Genomic DNA, 22,116 nt, shown 5'->3' with positions numbered 1-22,116 from the left:
AAGTGTCTTTTCAAACAAAAGGTTTTATTTATTTTTAGAGAAAGGGAATGGGAGGGAGAGAGAGAGAGAGAGAGAGAGAGAGAGAGAGAGAGAGAGAGAGACATCAATCAGTTGTATCTCACACGCCCTCAACTGGAGAGCGAACCCTCAACTCAGGCATGTGCCCCGATCGGGAATCGAACTGGTGACCTTTAGATCTGTGGCATGGTGCCCAAACCACTGAGCTACCCCAGTAGGTGTTGTTCAGGTGTCTTTTATTGGGTAGCATGTTATGAATTGTTTCATACTGATCTTACACATTCTTGTTAAGTTTATTCCCAGGCATTTCACCAGTTTTGTTACTATTGGGTGTTTTTAAAAATTATATCTTTAACTTACTCTTTCGTATATAAAGGATATTTAATTATGCATGCAATTTGCCCTACACATTACTTAATTCTATTATTTGTAATAATGTAAAAATGGATTCTAATGATTTTCAAGGTAAGTAAGCTATCATGTAATAATAATTACCACATTATTTTAGTTATGTATAACAGAAAAGTAGCTAAAGCTTGGCAGAAAACACGAAAGAAGATAATGTGAAGGGTTAGAAAAATTATTTTTGTTGGTTGTAAGTTTATTAGTAACTAAACAAATTAGTAAAAGCATTCTTAGCATTTTAAATGAGTTATGGCCTAGATGCATGGTGTTCTAGTACTTAGAAATCAGAAGTATCTTATAGGTGAAATTGTGCCCCTTGTAGGTAATCTAAGGAATTTATGATATAGCAAATGTCCACATTTTCAAAAGGTAAATTTTAGATGGTGAATTCTGGGAACTAAAAGACTAAGATTATTGATTCTAGTTGCATTATAGAAGAGCTATTGAAGATATGTATGGGCAATGAGAAGAAGCAGTGACCCTCAGATGTCTGCCATGGTGTATCACAGTGTGGTTCTGTCTCCTAAGGTGTCAGACCATTTTTGCTTCCTGACTGTCTGAGGGTGTCTTTTCAGCCTAGGACACTCGCCAATCTTTGCAAGATGGTGAACTTTTGTTGTTGTTGTCGTTCTTTAGGTCTCAGTTTGTATGCTGTCTGTGCAAAGAGAGAGGCATTGTTTCAGATCTAGGGAGCAAAGTGATGTGCGGTGTTCATTCTCCTGGACTCTTCACTGAGTTTCACGCAGAGCAGGGCTTCTCATTCTCAGCACTGCTAAGCAGGATAGACAGCAAACCAAGGTGGGGAGGGGGCGGGGGAGGGGGCACATCCCACCCAGTAATTCAGCTGTCCTAAGCGGGGTCAGGTAAGGTTTCAGAGGTTCCAAGGTCACAAGAGAGACCAGGATGAGTCCACCAGAAGCTGGAGGGGAGCCTTTGAAATTCTATGCACCATTTTCTCTATTGGGAAAGGAAGCCTTTGAAACTGTTAATCCCAAGGTCGGGAGAAGGGCTGGGAGAAGGGCTGTGGAGGGGAAGCCTGGAGGCTCGCTGCAAGCATGAAAGCCCTGAAACCCCAGCAGGTGGGGCACTCAGACTAGCTGGGGGCAAGCTTGCAGGTTCCTGTCAAGTGCATGTCCCAAATAAACCTGTTACCTCACTTTCACTGTGTTTGTTGTCCCTTGCCTGAATCCATTCCTTCGAACAGGACAAGAACTGAGGAGGGGAAGTCCCCTGACTCCCCCAACTTGGGTCTTCCCAGTAACAGCACTGATGACCTTTTGGGCCAATAATTCTTTCTCCTGGTTTTTTTTCCCCCCCTGCATTGTAGGTGCTTGTTAGCATGCGTTACCTCTGTTCACTGCTGGCCAGTAACACCCTCCCTCACCTGCACCCTCACGGCAATCTGAAAAGTGTCCCTGCTTTACCTAATGTTCCCCTGGGGGCAAAATCAGTTGTGCTTGAGAACCACTGACCTTGACCGTTTGTGGAACCTCAGTGATCTGGCTTTGGTATGCAGTATTTTTATTATCACCCAGTTTAAGTTACTTTTAACTCCAATTTTGATTTATTTTGGGGAGTTATTTAGAAGTGTATTATATAACATACAAATAAAAGGATTTTCTAGTACCCTCTGTTTCTGATTTCTAGGTTATTAGCAATGAGCAAGTAATATATGCTATATAATTTCATTGAACTGGAATTTGTTGGAACTTGCTTGTAGGTTCCAATAAATAGCACAATATGGTTAACTTTTTTTATTTGTGTTATTTTATTTTTTCTCTTTGTAGTCCAAAATAATAACTATGGACATTTAGAGTTGTCATTGGTGGGCACAGGTAACCAGGTTGTTGGTGATCATGGACAAAGAGTTGAACTGAACACACAGAGTTTATAGGAGACAGAGAAAGCAGATTTAGTAAGCGATAATATACTCCACAGAACATGGGAGTGGGGTAACTCTGAGCGGAGGTTGACCTCAGAGGCCAGAGGGATTCTGTTCTTATAGGGTGGATCCTTCCTGGGTAGTTTTGGTGGGCTTTCATTGCGCATGTACAAATAGTTGCATTACTTTAAAGCTATTGCGCATGTGCTCTCCCATGATTTTCCTTGACTGGCCACTGGAGAAGGGGGTTGCTCAATGTTAATTTATTATAAAGCTATTATAACGAAGCAGGGGTCATGTAGCATCTTCTGTGCAGATGCATTCATGAGTCATCATGATTCAGTGCTTTTCCAGAAAGCACGAACAACCTGTCTTAGAACAGGGTCTCTGTCCTGTATGGATGTCCTTTATCTCAGCCCTGGGGCACCTCCAGAGTTTCCTCCTTCCTGACTATCTCCTGCCTCAGAGTTATACAAATGACACAAAGAAAAAAAAAACAAAAACAAAATACCAAGACACCCAAGTGAGATGCTTGGCAGAGACAAACCACAGTCAGGGGCAGGGCTGGGAGCCAGGGGTCAGGGGCCGGGTGGCTCCTCACAGGCTCCTGGCTGACAGTCAGCTTCATCCCACCCCAAGACCCAGAGTCCAGTCAGGCAAGGAGCACTGATCCTCCAGCAGGGGCCGAACACCTCACAGCCCTGATCCCAGGCGGTCCACTGGCAGGAGGAGGAGGCCGCAGTGGCTGTGAGAGGCTGTGCCAAGACTGCAGACCCTCAGGCCCCGAGTCTGGCTGTCAGCCCTGCAGGGCTGGGAGTGGAGCCAGAAGTCAGGCCTGGAGTGTCCTCTGCTGCCAGTCCCCCACCACCACTACCTCCCTGTCACAGCCCCCCTGACTGTGTTTCCAAGGGGAGCAAATTTCTCCATCCTGAGCTGCTGGGGTCCACTTTGCCTGGTCTCAGGAAGCTGTAACCCCCCATGGCTGAGTGAGAGACCTCCGGACCAGAAACTACTAAGGAGACAAAAACATTTCCCTGGCATGAACACTGCCTGTTGTGTGCCTGGCCCCCTACGCTTGATCAGTTAGCCAATGACGGGTAAGATTTCCCATGGGGGGGAATCGCCTAAGACAGGCATGATCACGAGGAGGCCTCAGGAGAGAGACTCGGGGCTGTGGAAATGAAGGGGTGACGGACATCAACCCCTGCCCCCTCGGCTTTGTCAAAGCCTGAGTCCTTGTTCTTAGATGTGAGAAATCCAAGTCTCCTGGCTGCCTTTGTCTCCTCTGCCCGACTCAGGCCTGTGGAAATAGCAGGGCGGTGCAGTCCAGACCAGAGTCTATGGACCCCCGGAGTAATCAGGCCTGGGGCATAAAATATGCAAGATCCTGTGAGATCTGTTTGCTGGAGGATGTTATTGAATTAGAATATGAAGGCACAGGCAGGAAACCCAAACTAGCCCTTTGGGCCCTGTGGTCCTTTCAAATGATAAACCTCCAAACTTTGCCCAGAATCCCAGCGGGAGTTCTGCCAGCACCTTTGAAAGTTACCTATTCCTTTTGATCTGTTCTGCCAGACTGTAAATCCACAAGCTGAGTCTGTATTCTCAATAAAAATCTGCTTGGGTGGAAAGACGGCACACTCTCCATTAGAGAGGGTGGCCATGGTGCTCCCCAGTAGAGAGAGTGGCTGTTCCGTCCCTGTTTCCCCACAGGGTCTGGTTGTCTCTGTGTATGTTTTTCTCGTGTTTCAGAGAGCCATCCGCAGCGTTCCACGATCACTGCAGGCCGGTGGTTGCGTCACTGAGACAGGCCTGTGCAATCTTAGGTGGAGCCCAGCTGGAATGCCCGACAGCCTCAGGTGAGATTCTGACATCCGCCTGTCACCTTGGGTGCAGAGCTGGGTTTACTGCTCGGGACCACTTAGACGAGAGAGTAGTGTCCTGACGTGCCTTCACATTTCTGTCACTGGGAATCAGGGCACAAACCCCTGCCATTCTCTGTCTGTGTCCTGGTGATGCGGTCCCCACCCTATGTGGTCTGTGTGTTGTAGCTCTGAGGGACAAATTCACACGGACTACAGAAGTCCTGTGGAGAAAAAGGGATGGCATGGCTGCTCTGTAAGTGAGAGAGAGCACCCCCGACCCCTGCCTGGACAAGTTTGATTGCTTTTCTGGGCACATTACATCAAGGATGCTCCTCATTTACTATGCACAGGTTCACCTTAGGTGATTACCTTTTACAGATAACAAAGGAAAGAAGGTTGCTAGTTACTTCAAAGAGAAGAATGTTGCACATCAAGGGGAAAAGTGGTTGAACCAGTTACACTCCATACTTGGGAGGTTTAGCACAGATTTTAGGAAGTTAAAGACATGCAGTAAATGTTTGCTGGGAGGGATGTTTGCTGGGAGGGTGAGGGAGTTTTAACAAAAGCAAGCCTCATAGCAGCCTAGGTACAATGTAGGCCTGATTCCCACAGGAAAACCTATCCATGGGCGTGGGTCCTGTGTGCCAACCTCACTCCCCACTGGCCTTTCCGAGTAGGGGCTGGGCTGCGTTCCCCACGCCACGTGGAGCAGTTCCCTATTTCCTGGCTTCTCTGTCTTGGGATAAAAGGACACAAACTATGGCTTCATCCAGAGTGGGGAGGGCTTTCCAACTGTAATAAGCCCCGCTGTAGTGGCCTTCCAGTTCAAGGAAAACTGGCTTCCACCCTCCTTGCTTCCTGTCTCTGGGACTGGACGAGTGTGATGCTGGAAGTGCAGGAGCCCCTCACTACCAGGAGGACAAAACTCAGGCCCAGGAAGACAGAGCAGAAAGACAGCTGAAGGAGTGTGCCTGGTGCTGCTGCTGGGCTGCCTGGCAGCCAGGTCTCTGGGCCTGGACTGAGTGCCAGAGCCATAGTGCAGTTGTGCTCTTGATCCATCTTGCTGACATTTCTGGGCAAGTGGCTGAAGGTGTTTCTGCCTCATAGACTTGAGACCATGAAGGTAAAACATGCAGCACACGCTGCTCAGTAACCTGGAACTGATAGTTCTTCTTGGTCAGCCAAGACCCTGAGCAGAGATCTGAGAACTTGGCTGGTCTGGCTGCTGTCTGGACAAGCACTGACCACAGGGAGGCCCGCACACCATGGTGGTTGGACCATCACAGGAAAGATGCCTGTGCCCATCCCTGGTGCCACTGTGATGGGAATCTGTGGTTGGAGGCAGAGTCCCTCATCTGATCCCAGAGCAAGCGTGGCTGGATTTTGTCATGGACTCTGTCCACTTTACTGGTCTCCCCATTTGGGTCACTTCCCAGGGGTGGTTGCCCTTGCCCTGGGATAGAGGGTTGGTCAGTGTGTCTCAGTGAGTCCCAGAGGGTTCTAATGAGCCACCTGGCTAGGGCCACAGACCCAGGCGACACATGAGCCACCAGAGAACATAGTTCACAGGATGTGTGCTGGCCCCTGCTGGATATGGTGAGATGGGAGACAGGAGGGTGGCTGTTGCTGTTGCTGTCAGTGAGTGTGAGTCCAGCTGTCACTGCAGAACTCAACTCGTCACCTTGGAGGCCGTCACCTTGAGCCCTTGGGCTGTACAGGGGCACGCTCGGCAGACAGACACATGGTACTCCACCCTGGGGATCAGAGGCAGGTTGGGCTCATCCACCCAGTGCCACCCAGAGAGCAGATGAGCCCCTGAGGCACCCACCTAGAAGAACCATGCTCTCCATTAAACAATGAGCTTCTGGGCAAGGGCAAGAGGCTCAGAATCCAGCAGATGTCAGGCTGCAGTCACTTCTCGGAGCCTGCACTTCAAAACAAGGATGGTGGCTGGCAGCCACCAGTAGGTGGGCGTGGTGGGGGGTGTTGTGTAAGCACCCAGCTCCCTGCACAAGGTGGTCTGAGATTGTGTGAACTATGCAAGCAAGGCTGAAACAGGTTTCTGTTTCTGACTTAGCTTTGAGAGCCACAGACCATTTTCACAACACAGATCAGCTCGGTTGTGTGGCAGAACTGTACAAGGGCAGGGGTGACAGCATGTGCATTGGGGGACACCTTGGAGGCTGGCAGCTACACTAGGAATGTGGTTTGCTGCTGAGGGAGAGGGAACAGACCTCTCTACTCATCTTGAATCCCCAAGCCTTCTGGGAGAGCTCTAGGGTCTCTCCTGGTGGGAGTGGGGTGGTGAGCATCACGTGGCAGTCTGTGGGTTCCCCTTCCCACTGTATTTCAATGCCAGCCCCTCTGTGAGCATTACACCAGGACTCTGCCCCTCTCCCATGGCCCATGCTGAAAGCCACAGAATATTGATAGGGGACTCAAGACTTGGAAAATTTTAGCCTAAGGTAAAAAGCTGTAAGTCTAGCAAGTAATGTGTATGTTTTTTGTTTCAGAAACTACAGATAAGGCCCATCCTGGCTCCCGAGGAAAAGCAGCGGACCTTCCTGGGCACTGGCTAGAGATTACTAACTGCCTGGGGACATCCCAACCTTTGTTCCAGGAAGAAGCAGGCGACTAACTACACCTCGCCCTTCGAGACAGCTAACTGCCCAGGACAGGCATGTTGCAGCTTTGGAATCGCAAAGCCCTCACTGCACCTTGTGTGTCCTCCCCCACCCCCTTATAAAAGATCTGGCCAGAAAAGAAAGGGAAAGATGGAAGATGGTTTGTTAGGGTATGAACCCGCCATCTTCTCGGATCACAGGCCATCTGAATAAAGCGCCCATAGAAGATCCAATCGCTGTCATTGCTTATTGGGTTTGGTAGTGACAGGCAGCCTGAATGCCAGTGTCTTTTCCAGTTACAGGTTCCCCTTCCCACTGTATTCAATGCCAGCCCCTCTGCCAGCATTACACCAGGACTCTGCCCCTCTCCCATGGTCCATGCTGAAAGCCACAGAATATTGAGTTTATGGTGTTCTTTCTGGGCTGTGGTGGTGGGGGAGAAACAGGGAAGGGAAACAAAACTCAAGAAAGACACCTTCCTTTAAAAAAGCCTAAAAGGAAATAATAGTGGATATTTATTACTGAAATCCACATCGTTTATGTAGACACTCTTCTTCATAAGCCTGGCTCCTCCCCTGAGTGTGTCCTCTGGTGTCTGATGAGATGTGACTCCTGTATAAAGCCTCGCCTGCATTCGCTGCAAACATAGGGTTTCTCCCCAGAATATGTCCTCTGGTGTGTGATGAGATGTGACTTTTGTGTAAAGCCTCACCCACACTCCCTGCAAATATAGGGCTTCTCTCCCGAGTGTGTCCTCTAGTGTCTGATGAGAGCTGACTTCTGTGTAAAGGCTCGCTCACACTCCCTGCAAACTTAGGGCTTCTCCCCAGAGTGTGTCCTCTGGTGTGTGATGAGATGTGACTTCTGTGTAAAGCCTCTTCCACACTCCCTGCAAACATAGGGCTTCTCCCCTGAGTGTGTCCTCTGGTGGTTGATGAGACCTGACTTGCATGTAAAGCCTCGCTCACACTCCCTGCAAACATAGGGCTTCTCTCCCGAGTGTGTCCTCTGGTGTGTAATGAGCTGTGACTTCCGTATAAAGTCTTGCCCACACTCCCTGCAAACATAGGGCTTCTCCCCTGAGTGTGTCCTCTGGTGTCTGATGAGATCTGACTTCCAGGTAAAGGCTCGCCCGCACTCCCTGCAAACATAGGGCTTCTCTCCTGAGTGTGTCCTCTGGTGTGTGATGAGATGTGACTTCCGTGTAAGGCCTTGCCCACACTCCCTGCAAACATAGGGCTTCTCCCCAGAGTGTGTCCTCTGGTGTATGATGAGATGTGACCACTGTGTAAAGCCTCTCCCACACTCCCTGCAAACATAGGGCTTCTCCCCCGAGTGTGTCCTCTGATGTGTGATGAGATGTGACTTCTGTGTAAAGCCTCTCCCACACTCCCTGCAAATATAGGGCTTCTCCCCTGAGTGTGTCCTCTGGTGTGTGATGAGATGTGACTTGCATGTAAAACCTCGCCCACACTCCCTGCAAACACAGGGTTTCTCCCCAGAGTGTGCCCTCTGGTGTCTGATGAGACCTGACTTGTCTGTAAAGCCTCGCCCGCACTCCCTGCAAACATAGGGCTTCTCCCCTGAATGTGTCCTCTGGTGTGTGATGAGATGTGACTTCCATGTAAAGCTTTGTCCACACTCCCTGCAAACATAGGGCTTCTCTCCTGAGTGTGTCCTCTGGTGTGTAATCAGCTGTGACTTCCGTATAAAGTCTTGCCCACACTCCCTGCAAACATAGGGCTTCTCCCCTGAGTGTGTCCTCTGGTGTCTGATGAGATCTGACTTCTGTGTAAAGCCTCGCCCACATTCCCTGCAAACATAGGGCTTCTCCCCTGAGTGTGTCCTCTGGTGTGTGATGACATGTGACTTCCGTGTAAAGCCTTGCCCACACTCCCTGCAAACATAGGGCTTCTCCCCTGAGTGTGTCCTCTGGTGTATGATGAGATGTGACCGCTGTGTAAAGCCTCTCCCACACTCCCTGCAAACATAGGGCTTCTCTCCCGAGTGTGTCCTCTGGTGTGTGATGAGATGTGACTTCCGTGTAAAGCCTCGCCCGCACTCCCTGCAAACATAGAGCTTCTCCCCTGAGTGTGTCCTCTGGTGTGTGATGCGATGTGACCCATCACTGAAGCCTTGCCAACACCCTCTGTGCTCCATTGTTACAATTTTTGAAATTCCTACTTTTACAAATAACTTGCCTGTGCCCTCTGGACTCTCTTCCTGGCCTCTGCAGGGCTCTTCCTCCATCATTCTCTCATGCTCACTAGAACCCCTCATTTGTCCTTTGGAAGTTTGGAGAAAGGGCCTTAAGATTCTCCTCTGACTGACCCTTTTAAGCAAAGGTTTGGACATTTCTTTGACCTCTTGACCTTCAGCTTTATCATTCCAGCTGTGTGTATGAGTACGTTGTTGCTGCTGCTGATTCTGATCCTCTGGACAGGGGTCCTCTGCTTGGAGGTGTTTTCTTGCAGATGTTCCCGGGAGAATCTGAGAGAGATGATTGAGTTTCACGTGTTGGCTGAGGAATTTCTGAGTGGAGAAGGCCAGAGAGCAGGATGGACATGGGTGGACCTCTGGCTTTGGTTCTGCTGAAAGAGAAAGATTTGGTCAGGGATGTTCGTGAGAATGCCTGGGCTGCACAACTTGTCTCCTGGTAAGACCTGCCCCATGAATCTTTTTTTCTACAGTGACAACGCAAGCTCTATCACCCACAAAGTGTCCACTTGCAGTCTATCTTTTTATTTGTATGCAGTGCGTTTTCTTCAGAAATCTAGAAAGCCCACATCAAGGTCTTTGCTAATATTGCTCAGACTAAGGACTTTCCAGTAGCAGGAGAGGCAATTTCACTCCCTGAACTGCAGTGACCTTTCCCCTCTACAGGTGTCCTCTAAGTCATGTTAAAGAGGAAAACTAGGAATTGCTTCTCTTTCAGTTTTTCACAACTATAAAATAATATGTCTTTCCTGCCCTTGCTTGTGTGGCTCAGTGGATTGAGTGCCTGCCTGTGGAGCAAGGACTCACAGGTTCGATTCCCAGTCAGGGCACGTGCCTGGGTTGTGGGTCAGGTCCCCAGTAGGGGGGCCTGTGAGAGGCAACCACACATTGATGTTTCCTTGTCTTTCTTCCTCTTCCTCTCTAAAAGTAAATAAATAAAATCTTAGAAAGACTCATTCCTCAAGCTTCCCACCAAATATTTATGCCTCATTTCATTCAGTGTTATTCCATTTCAAATACACTGAGAAATCCCGTTTCAAAATATTTTTCCAACCACACGTCTTACACGCTTGACTCTGACTCCTGTTCCTCTCTGACCAATCCACCATGTGCTCTCACTGGGAGATGAAGTGATCTCTGAGGGCATTCCCCACTGGAGTTTCTTTTCTTTTCTTTTCTAAAAAGATTTTATTTACTTATTTTTAGAGAGGGAAGGGAGGGAGAAAGAGAGAGAGAATCATCAATGTGTGGTTGCTGGGGGCCGTGGCCTGCGACCCAGGCATGTGCCCTAACTGGGAATCGAACCTGTGACCCTTTGGTTTGCAGCCCACACTCAATCCACTGAGCTATGTCAGCCAGTGTTGGAGTTTATTTTCTAAAAATTAAGAAAGCATAATCAGAACAGAGAACACACCACTGTACAGCTGACTGCACACATGCACTCAGAAAAGTCCCCAGTGTCTCAACTCGGGTCATGGGCACTACATTTCTGGGCTGCTAAGCATCCATATGTGTTCTTATTCTGCCTGCTGAGAGAAGACCTGAGTGACCCTCAGCCAATTCCATGCCCCACCTCTTTTCTTCCCTGCACTAGCTGCTCCCTCTGCCTGGGATCCTCCACCCGCAGGTATTTTTGTAAATGTTATCTCCGGAGAGAGCCCTTCCCAGACCACGTGCTATACCGCACCTCCCCTCACACTGATCCCTAGGCACTTTTCATGGATTAGTTTTCTCCAAAGAACTAACCGCTGTGTAGTGTTCTGCACATGCAAGTACGTGTGCATGGGTTTTCCTCTGTTATTGGTCAGCTCCTCAAGAGCAGTGATTCTCATCCTCATATTAATCTGTACTGCCAGGTCCCAGGACCTGTGTGCCACAGAGTAGGATCTTGCCCGACAATTCACTGAAATAATGAACGAATGTGTCTGGCCTGAATGGTGTGGCTTGGTGGGTTGGGTGTTGTCTCACAAACTGAAAGGTTGTAAGTTCGATTTCCAGTCAGGGAACATGGCAGGGTTGTGGGCCAGTTAGGGTGTGCCTTAGATAACCGATTAATATTTCCCTTGCACATTGGTTTCTCTTTCTACATACTTTCCACTCTCTGTAAAAATAAATAAAATCTTGCTTAAAAAGATTTTATTTATATATTTGTTTCTTTTCAGAAAAGGGGAAGGGAGGGCAGGAGAGGGAGAGAAACATCAATGTGTGGTTGCCTCTCACTTGCTCCATATTGGGGACCTGGCCTGAAACCCAGGCATGTGCCCTGACTGGGAATCAAACTGGCAACCCTTTGGTTTACAGGATGGCACTCAATCCCCTCAGTCACACCAGCCAGGGCAAAAATCTTTAAAAAATAATGAATGCCTATAAACAAAAACGTTTTATATATATTTAGAAGCATGGAGGAAAATTAAGAAGAAACAGCTATAAAAGTGTCAGAAAAACTGCCTTGGTGAGAGAACTGGTTAGTGCTTGAAACCTTTTTTTTTTATTTTGCCTCTCAGTATTTCAGTACTATATGTGGTTGTGTATTTTGTTCATGAAATATTTTAAAAATAAAAATATAAAAATTTTACCTAAGAGTCAAAGACATATGAACAAATTATGAATTTCCGAAGCATCTCAGTCGAAATTTTACTGACTTTAGAGTGGATTTTACTCTACTTGGGAGTTGGATCATGAATATTTCTATGGAGAATTCTCTCTTTTCTCTCTGTTTTGAAGAACAGTGGTGCCTACCTCTCCTGGCACCAAGCTCTGTTTTCCACTTGCTGCCCCACTTGCTGCCCAGCTCCTGGCCATACTCGTCCCCGAACCAGACCAGCAGCTCACAGCCCGGCCTGATGACCCGGCAGGTTCGGTAGAAAATCTGCCCGTGGTATTGAAAGGCCACCAGGTTCTGCTCTTCATCATCCCGGGCACAGTTCACATACCTGGGATTGAGGCAGAGGAAGGGAAAGAAAACCACAGTGATGAGTTCCCACTACCTGTTACATCCATGTCCAGCTCCTCACTGATTCTTAAGACCCTCAGGCTCTGGTGTTACCTACTGCCTCTAATGCTCCCGGGAACCTTTGTTCAGTGTCTGAGCGTCCAGCAGCATGTCATGTGAATTCCTGCCTCCAAGTCCTGCTTGCAGTGCTAATGCTGCCTAAGACCATTTTCTAAAACCCAGTTCTAGACTTAACCTCCACCCTGACTGGCCATAATATCCAGTGATCTCTGGGTTCTCCAAACTCTGTATCAAGTTGTCTCACACAACAGAATCTGGTGCTTGATCTAGAGCTCTGCTTCTAAACTAGCTCACCAATTATCCAGTACTCAGCCCACGTCTGTTTTCTCTTTAGAGGCCTTTCTCCAACCCCCCTGCACTTTATTTAGAGTATCATTCACTTCCCTGCCCAAGGTTACCATAGAAAATTGCAGGTCTTTTTGTTTTAGTAAAATAAAACAGAACAGTAGTAGTTGATTCACATTCTGTTATCCCTGATAAAAGAGAACCCCTCTCAGAACAGGAGCCCATGACTGTTCCTCTGCAGGACTCAGAGCCTAGCTCTAGTTAGAAGGAAGGCCGGGATGGTTTGCTGCCCTCACAGGTTCAGGCCACCCTTGGTTAGTGGTATCTTGACACTGTGCGTTTCTTGGAAATTATAGTTAAGTGCTTTTAAAAGCAATATTTTTATGTCTGTCTGCAAGAAGTCCACCATAAGGACATGGGTTGTGTGATCTGTTTAAGTAATGTATTCCTTCATGTAAACTGGAATAAAATAAATGTTTAATTAATGCTCATTTGATAAGTTAAAGTGTAATCCAGTGTCTCTGGTGAATCTAGGCTCTTCAAGGTCCTTTCCAGTGTCCACATTGTGTCTAGCAGAGAGCTTTACACTTTGAGGACATATGCTATACTTTTTTTCCTAAATATCCCCTGAAATGAAAGAACACTATATGGAGAAAAACAGGAACAAAGAATTAAGGGAGACCACTGACGGAGGCATGATGAGAGGGAAATTTATATATGGGCTGTGGGGGATGAGAGTTCCCTCTGGCACCCAGAGACCTGTTGACCTCACCTCATCCAGTTGGCCCAGGATCTGTCCTTTCCATCCACATACTCATAGCAGTTTCTCCCTTTGGCGATCTGTGTTTCAGAAAAGAAGTTAAAGACTTTTTGTTCTTTTTGTGGGGAGGCAATAGTCAGAAGAATTATTTTACTCTACTGTCATCAAAGCTCTTCCATTGTGCATGGGGATTCAACTGCCAACTGTGACCACATGATATTGGTCTTACTCATCGTCTACACATCTGAGTCTGCCTGTCCAATCAGAGCAGGAGGCCTACAAGGGAGGAGCCACTCTTTTGTGTCTGCACCACTTTGCTCCCGCTTACCTTCTGATCCTTAAACAGGAGCTCTGTGTTCATGTAAAGTCCAGTCAGCACACAGAGCTAACCATATTGTCCCCTCTATGTCTAGCATGTAGGAGGTGAGGTCGCTCCAAGCCTCAGAAGGCATGTGGGAAGCCAGAGGACAGTGGAAGAGGCAAATAGTTCTCACCAGCCAGGAGTATCTGCTCTTGGCTGCCTCTCCATCTTCTGTGATGTGTCCTTCATAAGGGCCAAAGTGCAGACCCACTGGCAAGTCAGCTGCCTCATTCCACACTCCAAGCCCAGCCTCAGGAATGCCTGATGGCCCGATTCTCAATCCAGGGGGCAGGGTGAGGGCTGAGCGGTGGGGATGCCCCTTGTCCACTGCAGTGTCCTTTACAAATGTAGGGGGTCCATGCACAGCACAACTGTCGATGAAGAAGTTCCGACACTTCTCACAATCTGGAGGTGAGAGCAACAGGGGTTAGGGAAGGTTTAGCACATGTTCCTGGACACAAAGAGCTTCAGAGGGAGTCCATCACTGACATCATTGAGACTCAATCCTGTACTCCAGGTCACTAGAGGAAGGGAATGATTTGGGGACCAAAGGACTAGATGAAATTATTGTATCACAATATGCTTCTTAGTGAGGGTCACTTACAAAGGTAGTCATCATCCTGGGGCTCGCTGACCTCTTGGTACACATGGCCCTTTCTTTCTTGTAGGATGTACACCTCCATGTCCATCTCCTTTCTCCCGAGTTCTAAGTTAGAGAAGGCCAGGTAAGTAAGCGAGGTTGGTGTGGTGTGGAGTGTTAGTTCTCATTTTGTCAGATAACACAATCTTCTCCCATCAAATGATTACCTGTCCTTTTGTGTACTCTGGTATTTTATTCCATTAACTATTGGTTCAAAAGACTAAGACTCTAACTACAGATGACTGATTCAATTTTAGTTTCTAGATTTTCCCATTACCAGCCAATCTTTCCCATTTTAGTTGCCAGTCTTTAGTCATTCATAAAATATTTATGGAGTGCACATTATGTGTTAGGCATTGAGTAAAGGCCTGGGCACACAACACCAATAAAGTGTGGTTGCTATTATCACAGATGGATTTACTGGACAACTTGTGTCACCTGTTTTAAATTCAATTTAATGTTTTCAAACAATATATGAGTGATGTTTCCTTATGTTCACTTTACATATTAGCATTCAGGAGCTCACAGAATTTATAGGATTTTCCCAAAGGTCCATTGCTAACTTCAGTCTTCAGCTTATCCCAGCTTAAATCCAGGCCTATCCAAACTCCACCTCACATACCTAGGTCATACTTATCAGCCCTTCTATAGGACTTAGAGGAACTAAGTTTCCAAATTATTTTCTCTTACCCAATTTTTGTCTAGTGTGCTTTTCAAAGGCACATGCTTCTCCAGGAGGGGACACTGGTTTCTGGGCATGCTCTGAGTCATTTGCAGTCATCCAATTTGCTATTCCTGACAATTCCTTCAAACTATATTCCTTGCTTAATGGCACCCTGGATGTTGCCTTCAATGTAAGAGTCACATATTAAAAGATAACATGTATTTAATGTTTTAAGGCTTATTATATATCTTACATGCATGTCTTTAATACTTCAACCCTTGGAAATATCTAGGTAGTATGAATATTAGAGGGTTAGGGCCAATGTGGGTAATGAATCCAAGATTAGAACCCATGCCTTATGGCTCTTTTCTTTCAACTGTCTCTATAATATTGAGAGTGAGGGATGTGGGGAAGAGAATACAGAAATAGTTGGCAGAAACATATCTAGACAATAAATAAGATGGTGATAAAGTTTGCAATACCTTGGAAAGAATATTTGTACTTAGATTATCTGGTTCCCACCAATTGTTTGAATAAGGCTGTGGCAGTAGCTAGTTGTCTTTAGTGTCCTGATATATAACATGTCAATTTTTAATGTTATAGTGAACATGCAATTAAATAATGTTCAACAAAGTGGTCTGTGAATTGTGTAATACAGCATGAATGTTCTGCTATCAATGTACCCCTCAGCTCTCTCCATATTTCAGTCTCACAGAAATTACCTTCGGCGTTCATTAATCATCTTCTAGTTTATTTTGTAATCGTGAAATCATTCATTCAGCAAACATTTGGGGGCCCTCAGGAACCCTGATCTGGGCCTGAGACCTGTGAGAAGACTTAGGTATGGACCAGGCTCACAACACAGAGGTAGGCAGGCTGAACAAATGATTCTAAACAGGATGAGAGTGGCCTCATTAGAGCTCAGACAAAGAAGCTGTTACTTCACCCTATAAGAAAGGGCATTCGAAATCAGTTCCAGACAGATGAGTTTCTGTTGACTAGTGTGTAACCTATATGAAGCCCTTAAGTCATTTATTATTTGTTGTTTCTCAATCATCAAACCTGAGGCTCCTCATGGGTGGGAGATGCTCTTTGATTAGAGTGGGAGGCTCTGACCCTGGACATTTTACATTCTTCTTCACCTGGGGCCATCCACTGTATCAACTGCCTACACATTGTACACTTTCCTTAGTCAGAGGGTATAGTGCATCTCTCACTTCAGCATAGCAGAGAAGTTTGTTTGAAACCATTAGTCAGATGAGTGATGTAATGACATGTATAAGACAATGTAAACTTTAGAAAACTATGAATGTTTTATTTTTTAATTTAAAGATTTTGTTTATTTTTTTGAGAGAGGGGAAGGCAGGGAGAAAGAGGGAGAGAAACATCAATGTGAGAGTGTTGGGGGCCGCCCTGCCTGGTCTCAGGAAGCTGTAACCCCCCGTGACTTAAGCTGAGTGAAAGACCTCTTGACCAGGAGCCACTGAAGGAGACAAAACTTATTTCCCTGGCATGAACGGCAGTCAATGACGGGTAACCATTCTCTTGGATAGAGAATGAACCTAAGACAGACGCGTTCACGAAGGAATGACAGACACAAGACTCACGGGGCTGTGGAGATGAAGGGGGTGATCAGACATCAACCCCTGCGCCCTTTGGCTTTGTCAAAGCCTGAGTCCTTGTCCTTGGATGTGAGAAATCCAAGTCTCCTGGCTGCCTCTGTCTCCTGCCTGCAGGGGCAAAACAGCCCAGACTAGAAACGGCGGACCCCTGGGGTAATCAGGCCTGGGACATAGAATATGCAAGATCCTGTGAAGGTTTGCTGGAGGATGTTATTAACTTGGAATTTAAAAGCACAGGCAGGAAACTTTTGGAACCTGTACCTCTTTCATATGTTAAAAAACCAAACCTTGCCCGGATTCTCAGCAGGAGTACTGCCCCCACCTTTGTAAGCTGTTTACATCTTTTGATCTTTTCTGCCAGACTGTGAATCCACAAACTAAGTCTGTTTTTTCTCAATAAAAATCTGCTTGGGTATGGACACGGGGCGCTCCCCACATGAGGAGTGGCCATGGCACTCTACAGGAGAGAGGGTGGCCAAGGCGCTCCCCATGTGAGGAGTGACCACTCTGTCCCGATTCCCCCACAGGACCTGGTTGTCTCTGTGTATGTTTTTAGCATGTTTTGATGAACATCCGCAGCTGAGGTGGATACCTGCTGGATGGTATCCTCAACATGAGAGATGTTTCATTGATCAGTCACTTCTCACAAATACCCCCACTGGGAACCTGGCCCACAACCCAGGCATGCGCTCTGACCAGGAATCAAACGGGTGATCTTTTTCTTTGCAGGATGACACCCAACCAATTCACACTGGCCAGAGAAAAACTGAAAGTTTTAATGAGTTTGTAAGTGGTTTAGAGAAGAAACTATGGATTAGACTGCACAACCACTGATACTGTGATCTTAGACATATAGTCAAACATTTCTATATCTCTGAAAGATCACTTCCTCATTGTAAATGGTGACAGTTACAGTACCTTCCTCATCAGGTGGTTGTATGTGTGAGTGAGTTAATTCACATATAATTCTTAAAGCCTGAAACATTGTGAGAATGAAACAAATGGTAGTTACTATTGCTGCTGTAGTTGTTAACCATTAAGATGATGATGACCCCTGGCTGGTGTGGCTCAGTGGATTGAGCACTGGCCTGCATACTGAAAGGTCACCAGTTCCATTCCTGGTCAGGGCACATGCCTGGGCTGTGGACCAGGTCCCCCACTTGGGGGTGTGGGAGAGGTAACCTATTCATATTTCTCTCCCTTTCTTTCTCCCTCTATTCTCGTCTCTCTAGAAAATCGATAGATAAAAATCTTTAAAAAGAGATGATAATATTGGGCAATGTGTTGAAGAGACCAGGAAAGGAAGGTGGCAGTTCCTAAGATACTTCTCACATTTTCCTGCTCTTACCTGCATTTCTATCTGTGAGGAAAATTTTGTTGTCAACAGAATTTGGGAAATACTCACCTTCTGGTGTTTACTGTGTTCTCTTCTGAAGGCCACCCAAGGTTTCACTGAAAGATGACAAGAAATCAGTGTTCTGGTTGGTAAGTTTCTAGAATCTGGAGATTCTTATTAGGGACACAGAATTGTGAATGAGAGTGTGGCAGGAAAAGAAACCCCATGAAAAAGCTTCTATGCTCTGCAGCTTCTTTGATAAGCAGTGCTCTCTGCACCACCTGCAGAATTTCACAGTGCCTTTTGTTTTAACGTGACAGGACATAGCTGAGCAGTAGCTATTTTTAGGTAGGAGCTGACCAGCAGCCATTCCCAAGGCAACAGTTATCTCAAGGCCAAAGCACTAACCTTTGCTTCTGCTTCTGCATGCTTGCTCGTAGCAGTTGTTTCCCCCCTCCCTTTTTGCCTTGTAACAAGTATTTAAAGGAAACTCCAGCTTAGGCTCTTTGCTCAGAATTTGGGTAGTTAACCCCTCTGAGCCAGCACGTAATAAAAGTATGTGCCTCGCCATCTTTCCCGCGTGTGAGTTATTTTCTGTAACAAGAGTAGTCCAAGAACAATCCCAGGATGATTGGAAAATGGTTTCTGAGGTATCATTAAGGCCAATGCTTCTATTTGGGCCATCCACTAATTTCATTAGAATGATAAAAAAATAAAGTGTCATCTATGCTTCACCCTATGTTCATAAAGTATTACGTGTATTAAAAAATAAATTGGCCTCTCCTTACAAAGATGTAATAAAAGCAACTGCACACAAAACTCCACGTCTTCAACATAACCCTTTCTCCGTCCTGTTGTCTTCATTCCAACTGGCCTTGTCCCGGCTGAGGGCACCTCGACCACCTGGCCTCCTTTCTCTGGTATCCTCCCCCGCGGGCACATACCGGCCACCCATGCCCTTCCTCAGTCATTAGACTCCGGTCAGCACCCACAGTCTGCTGACCCCAGAAACAGAATTCCAGTGACAGTTGAAGATCACATCTTGACCTCAGCCGTGTGTCAACCCCAGACCCATGAAAGTGGACCGACCCCACCCTCCGAACACTCACGATACTGGACAGAACATGGGGCCGACATCAGGAAACCACACGGTGATCAACCCCTCCCGACCCTGGCCCTCCCCCACTCCCGTCATCACCAGGGTGAACACTGTCCCCGCCCGTCCGTCTCCATGCGGGCCACCGCGCGGCCAGGTGTGGGGCCCTCCTCACCGGCCAGACCCGCCTCCCTCTCTTGCGATGACGACTCTTCTGAATTAGTTACTTCTTGTTCACTTGTATGTTCTTATACACTTACTGCTTATTAATGCATCTATAAATATATATGATTATGTTGCAGAGTTGAAAGTTTACGGGAACAGCCCCTCACTGTGCGACACACTGTTGTGCCTCTTGCTTGTTCGCTGCACCAGCAAACCTGTTCCCTGGTGACGTCCTGAGATGCCGCCCGACCCACACCAGGTCCGAGTCCGGAGGGCAGCGCTGGCTCCTCCTGCCGCTCACCTTGCTGCTCGGAGTCCGTTCTTCATCGGAGTCCTCACGGTCCCCCTCCTGGAGCTCGGTGGCCCGCCTGCCTGCGGCGGTGACACAGGAAAGCCGGTCGCGCGGCCCTGAGACCCGGAAAGAGACAAGACCTTTGTCCTGAAGCAGAGAGCGTGGGGGAGGGACAAGCCCAGGAAGCCCGTGGGAGAGTCTACAGCGAGTTGCTGTGAGACCCGCACCATCGTCAGCTCCAGCCCCGCTCTGACTGAAGGAGCAAACTCCCCCCATCGGTCGGTGTCCGTGCGGGAGGGAGCTGCAGGCGGATGGAGCTCCCTGCCGGGTCTCCAGGCCCCTGGGCCCAGCGCCTGCGCACGCCCCACCTGGGCTGCTGAGCGCGTCCAAGTTCCTCTTCTCGTTTGGTACCGGCTGGACGGGCCAGGGCGAGCCCCTTGAGGGGGCGCCCTTGTTCCCGCCCCTCTCTCTGCGCGCCGGCTCAGGGCGGGCTCCGGAGGCCGCAGCCCGGGCGTCTGAGGGGCCCGTGGGCCGGGCGGGCCTGTGGCGGCGCAGGAAACGCTCTTCTCCCGGGGAAGGGCCCGGAGGCGCCCCCGGGGTCCGGAGAAGCCCGCGCGAGGCGCAGGCGCAGTGTCCGGCAGGCAGTCCGCCGTCTCTCGGGCTGAGAGGCTCGGGGTCCCTCGGGACTCGATCTGCGTCTTCCGGGCGGAGGACACTCAGCGTCCCCGGGGGGAGAGGGTCAGGCCGCCGCGGCTGGGGGAGTGGGGGCGTCTCACGAGGGGCTTCCGGGTCCCCTCCACTGAGTCGGTTTCCAGGACGACGGCATTCGGGGTCTCTGCGTTTGGGGAGATTTGGTCTTTCCGGGCGGGCGGGCTGCAGGAAGGGCGCCCCGAGCTGAGGGGAACTGGGGTTCCAGGCTGTTTGGGGGTCTGAGCGTTGGGGGTCAGGAGACGTGGGGTCCTCCGGGTTAGCGGACGCGGGCCCCTCGGTGCTGAGGGGTTTGGGGGCCCCCCTGGATGAGGGCATCTGGGGTCTCTCGGGCTGGACTTGGAAGGTCTCGGGCTGAGGGTTCCCCAGGGCAGGGCTCCCCGCTTACCGGTCCGTCTCCCGGGGCCCCTTCCGCGCTGCCCACCTCGGCCGAGTGTCCTCTCCCGGCTCCAGGGCTTCCTGCCCTGGGAAGGAGGTTCCATCCTGGACAGCCGCGTGGGCACAATCCGCCAATCAGTGCTGGGGTCCCAGGGCCCTGCCCGCCAATGGGCGGTCAGAAGAAGCTGACAGGGCGGGGCAGAGGGGCAGGGCCCCCTGGGTTTGGGACTGGCCAGCAGCAGACCCTTCCAGCCCCGCCCCGCGGGGATTGGCTACCCTGGGTCTCCCGAGCGACTGTCACGCAGCCTGCAGCTCTGTGGCTTGTTTTCCCGCAGCTGCTGAGGGGTCCGCCCCGCAGGAGCTGGGACTCCCGAGCCAGACCTTAGGGTGGACGTGGCCCTCCTGCCGCCTGACAAAGTCTTTGTTCCTCCAGACTGTGGTCGGGATCCCCAACTCACACCTAGGCCCGTCCCTGCCCCCCCCCCCACCCCGTCACCCCCTTTTCAAACCCACTTTCAGCTAGAGCTGTCTAAGCAGTGAGGACGCGGTCAAGACCGCATTGCATTCCGTGGAAACTTAAGTCAGTAAATTTTGAGCACGCAATTCATAGACACAAAATAACTCCTAGAGGGCCCAAACATTTAAACACAACAAATAGAATAATAAGTATACTGGAAAACACACTGGGAGAATTTCATGTCTCAACGAAGTGGTGTTATGATTAATGGGCGTGTTTAAGTAACTAGGGGTAAAAACATTTCAGAAATAGGAAGACGAGATAAAACCAAAGCTAAATAAATGTAGAAATGCTGGAAAAACCTACAAGTATTTTGCGTAAAAATAACATCAAATTTGAGTACAGGGGTTCACAGAGCAGGGTCAGTTTTGCTGCTACTGGCTTTCACGGAATACAGTGGGAAGAGTGTTTCTGGTCCTTACCTCGTTTTGAGCACGTAAATATAACTTGATTTCCATGGATCTGAAATGAGCCAACTAACTGTAATTATTACTGTGAAAGTGCATAAAGGGAAACTTCACTGAAGTGGAGTTGGGGGTCAGTAGGGGTGCTGTCACATAGCACCACCTGGGATCAATTACAGGAAACATTGTCTGTCACAGGCCCCAACATGAAGATGATACTGTGTGCTCCCAGGAGGAGCCGACTCCCCAACACCTCAGCCAGAGAGAAACCATCCTCACCCTGAACTGACACTTTTCTGCAATGTACTTTCATTTTAAGTGACCCCTCCCAACTTCCTCCTTTCTGCCTGTTAAATACATTTCTCTCCTTTACTTGTGGAGCTGGCCTATGATTTTTGCTACAGCTTGCTTGTCCTAAATTGCATTTTTTTTACTGTTTCTGAATAAACCCCATATCTGCTGGTAAAATAACTGAATGCTATATTTTTAACGTCAACATAATTTGGTGGCCTGTATGGGGATCCAGAGGACTCCTGACATCTCTGAGGTTGATGAGCAAGCAGGTGCAGTGTTCTTATTCTGAAAGACTAGGGAAAGGGTCCTTTGGTACAGACTTCCCAGTGATCATTTTGAGAATAGCCATCCAGAAATAACATCCTCATACCCTGTGATCCAGAAATTCCACTTTTCAAAATTTTCTCCTAGTGTCCCTGACCTGGTAGCTCAGTTGGTTAGTGTGTCCTGCTTATATGCCAAGGTGGTCAGTTCATTCTCCAGTCAGGGCACCTACAAGAAGCAACCAATGAATGAATACATAAGAGGACCAACTAAGTCTCTCTCTCTCTTTCAAAATAATACATGAAA

At 48.3% G+C, this 22,116-nt stretch overlaps 1 protein-coding gene across 1 annotated transcript; it reads right to left on the bottom strand.

Moving 5' to 3' along the window:
* Nucleotides 1–7,274: 7,274 nt before the first annotated feature.
* On the bottom strand, nt 7,275–20,464 carry LOC123816221 (histone-lysine N-methyltransferase PRDM9-like). Its single transcript, XM_045835081.1, has 9 exons — nt 20,342–20,464; nt 19,255–19,361; nt 17,762–17,808; nt 14,761–14,917; nt 14,035–14,136; nt 13,564–13,835; nt 13,082–13,149; nt 11,751–11,944; nt 7,275–9,385 (listed from the first exon to the last, which is right to left on the bottom strand). Exons 4-9 carry the CDS (start codon nt 14,849–14,851, stop codon nt 7,608–7,610), a joined length of 2,505 nt encoding a protein of 834 aa, XP_045691037.1. The 5' UTR covers nt 14,852–14,917; nt 17,762–17,808; nt 19,255–19,361; nt 20,342–20,464; the 3' UTR covers nt 7,275–7,607.
* Between the last annotated feature and the right edge of the window lie 1,652 nt (nt 20,465–22,116).

Source organism: Phyllostomus hastatus, unplaced genomic scaffold, assembly GCF_019186645.2.
Source record: "Phyllostomus hastatus isolate PE091 unplaced genomic scaffold, TTU_PhHast_1.1 phas_contig_198, whole genome shotgun sequence".
In the NCBI taxonomy this organism is placed as follows: domain Eukaryota; kingdom Metazoa; phylum Chordata; class Mammalia; order Chiroptera; family Phyllostomidae; genus Phyllostomus; species Phyllostomus hastatus.
The sequence above is the reverse complement of the archived record's forward strand: the minus strand, read 5'-3'. Positions and strand labels throughout refer to the sequence as shown.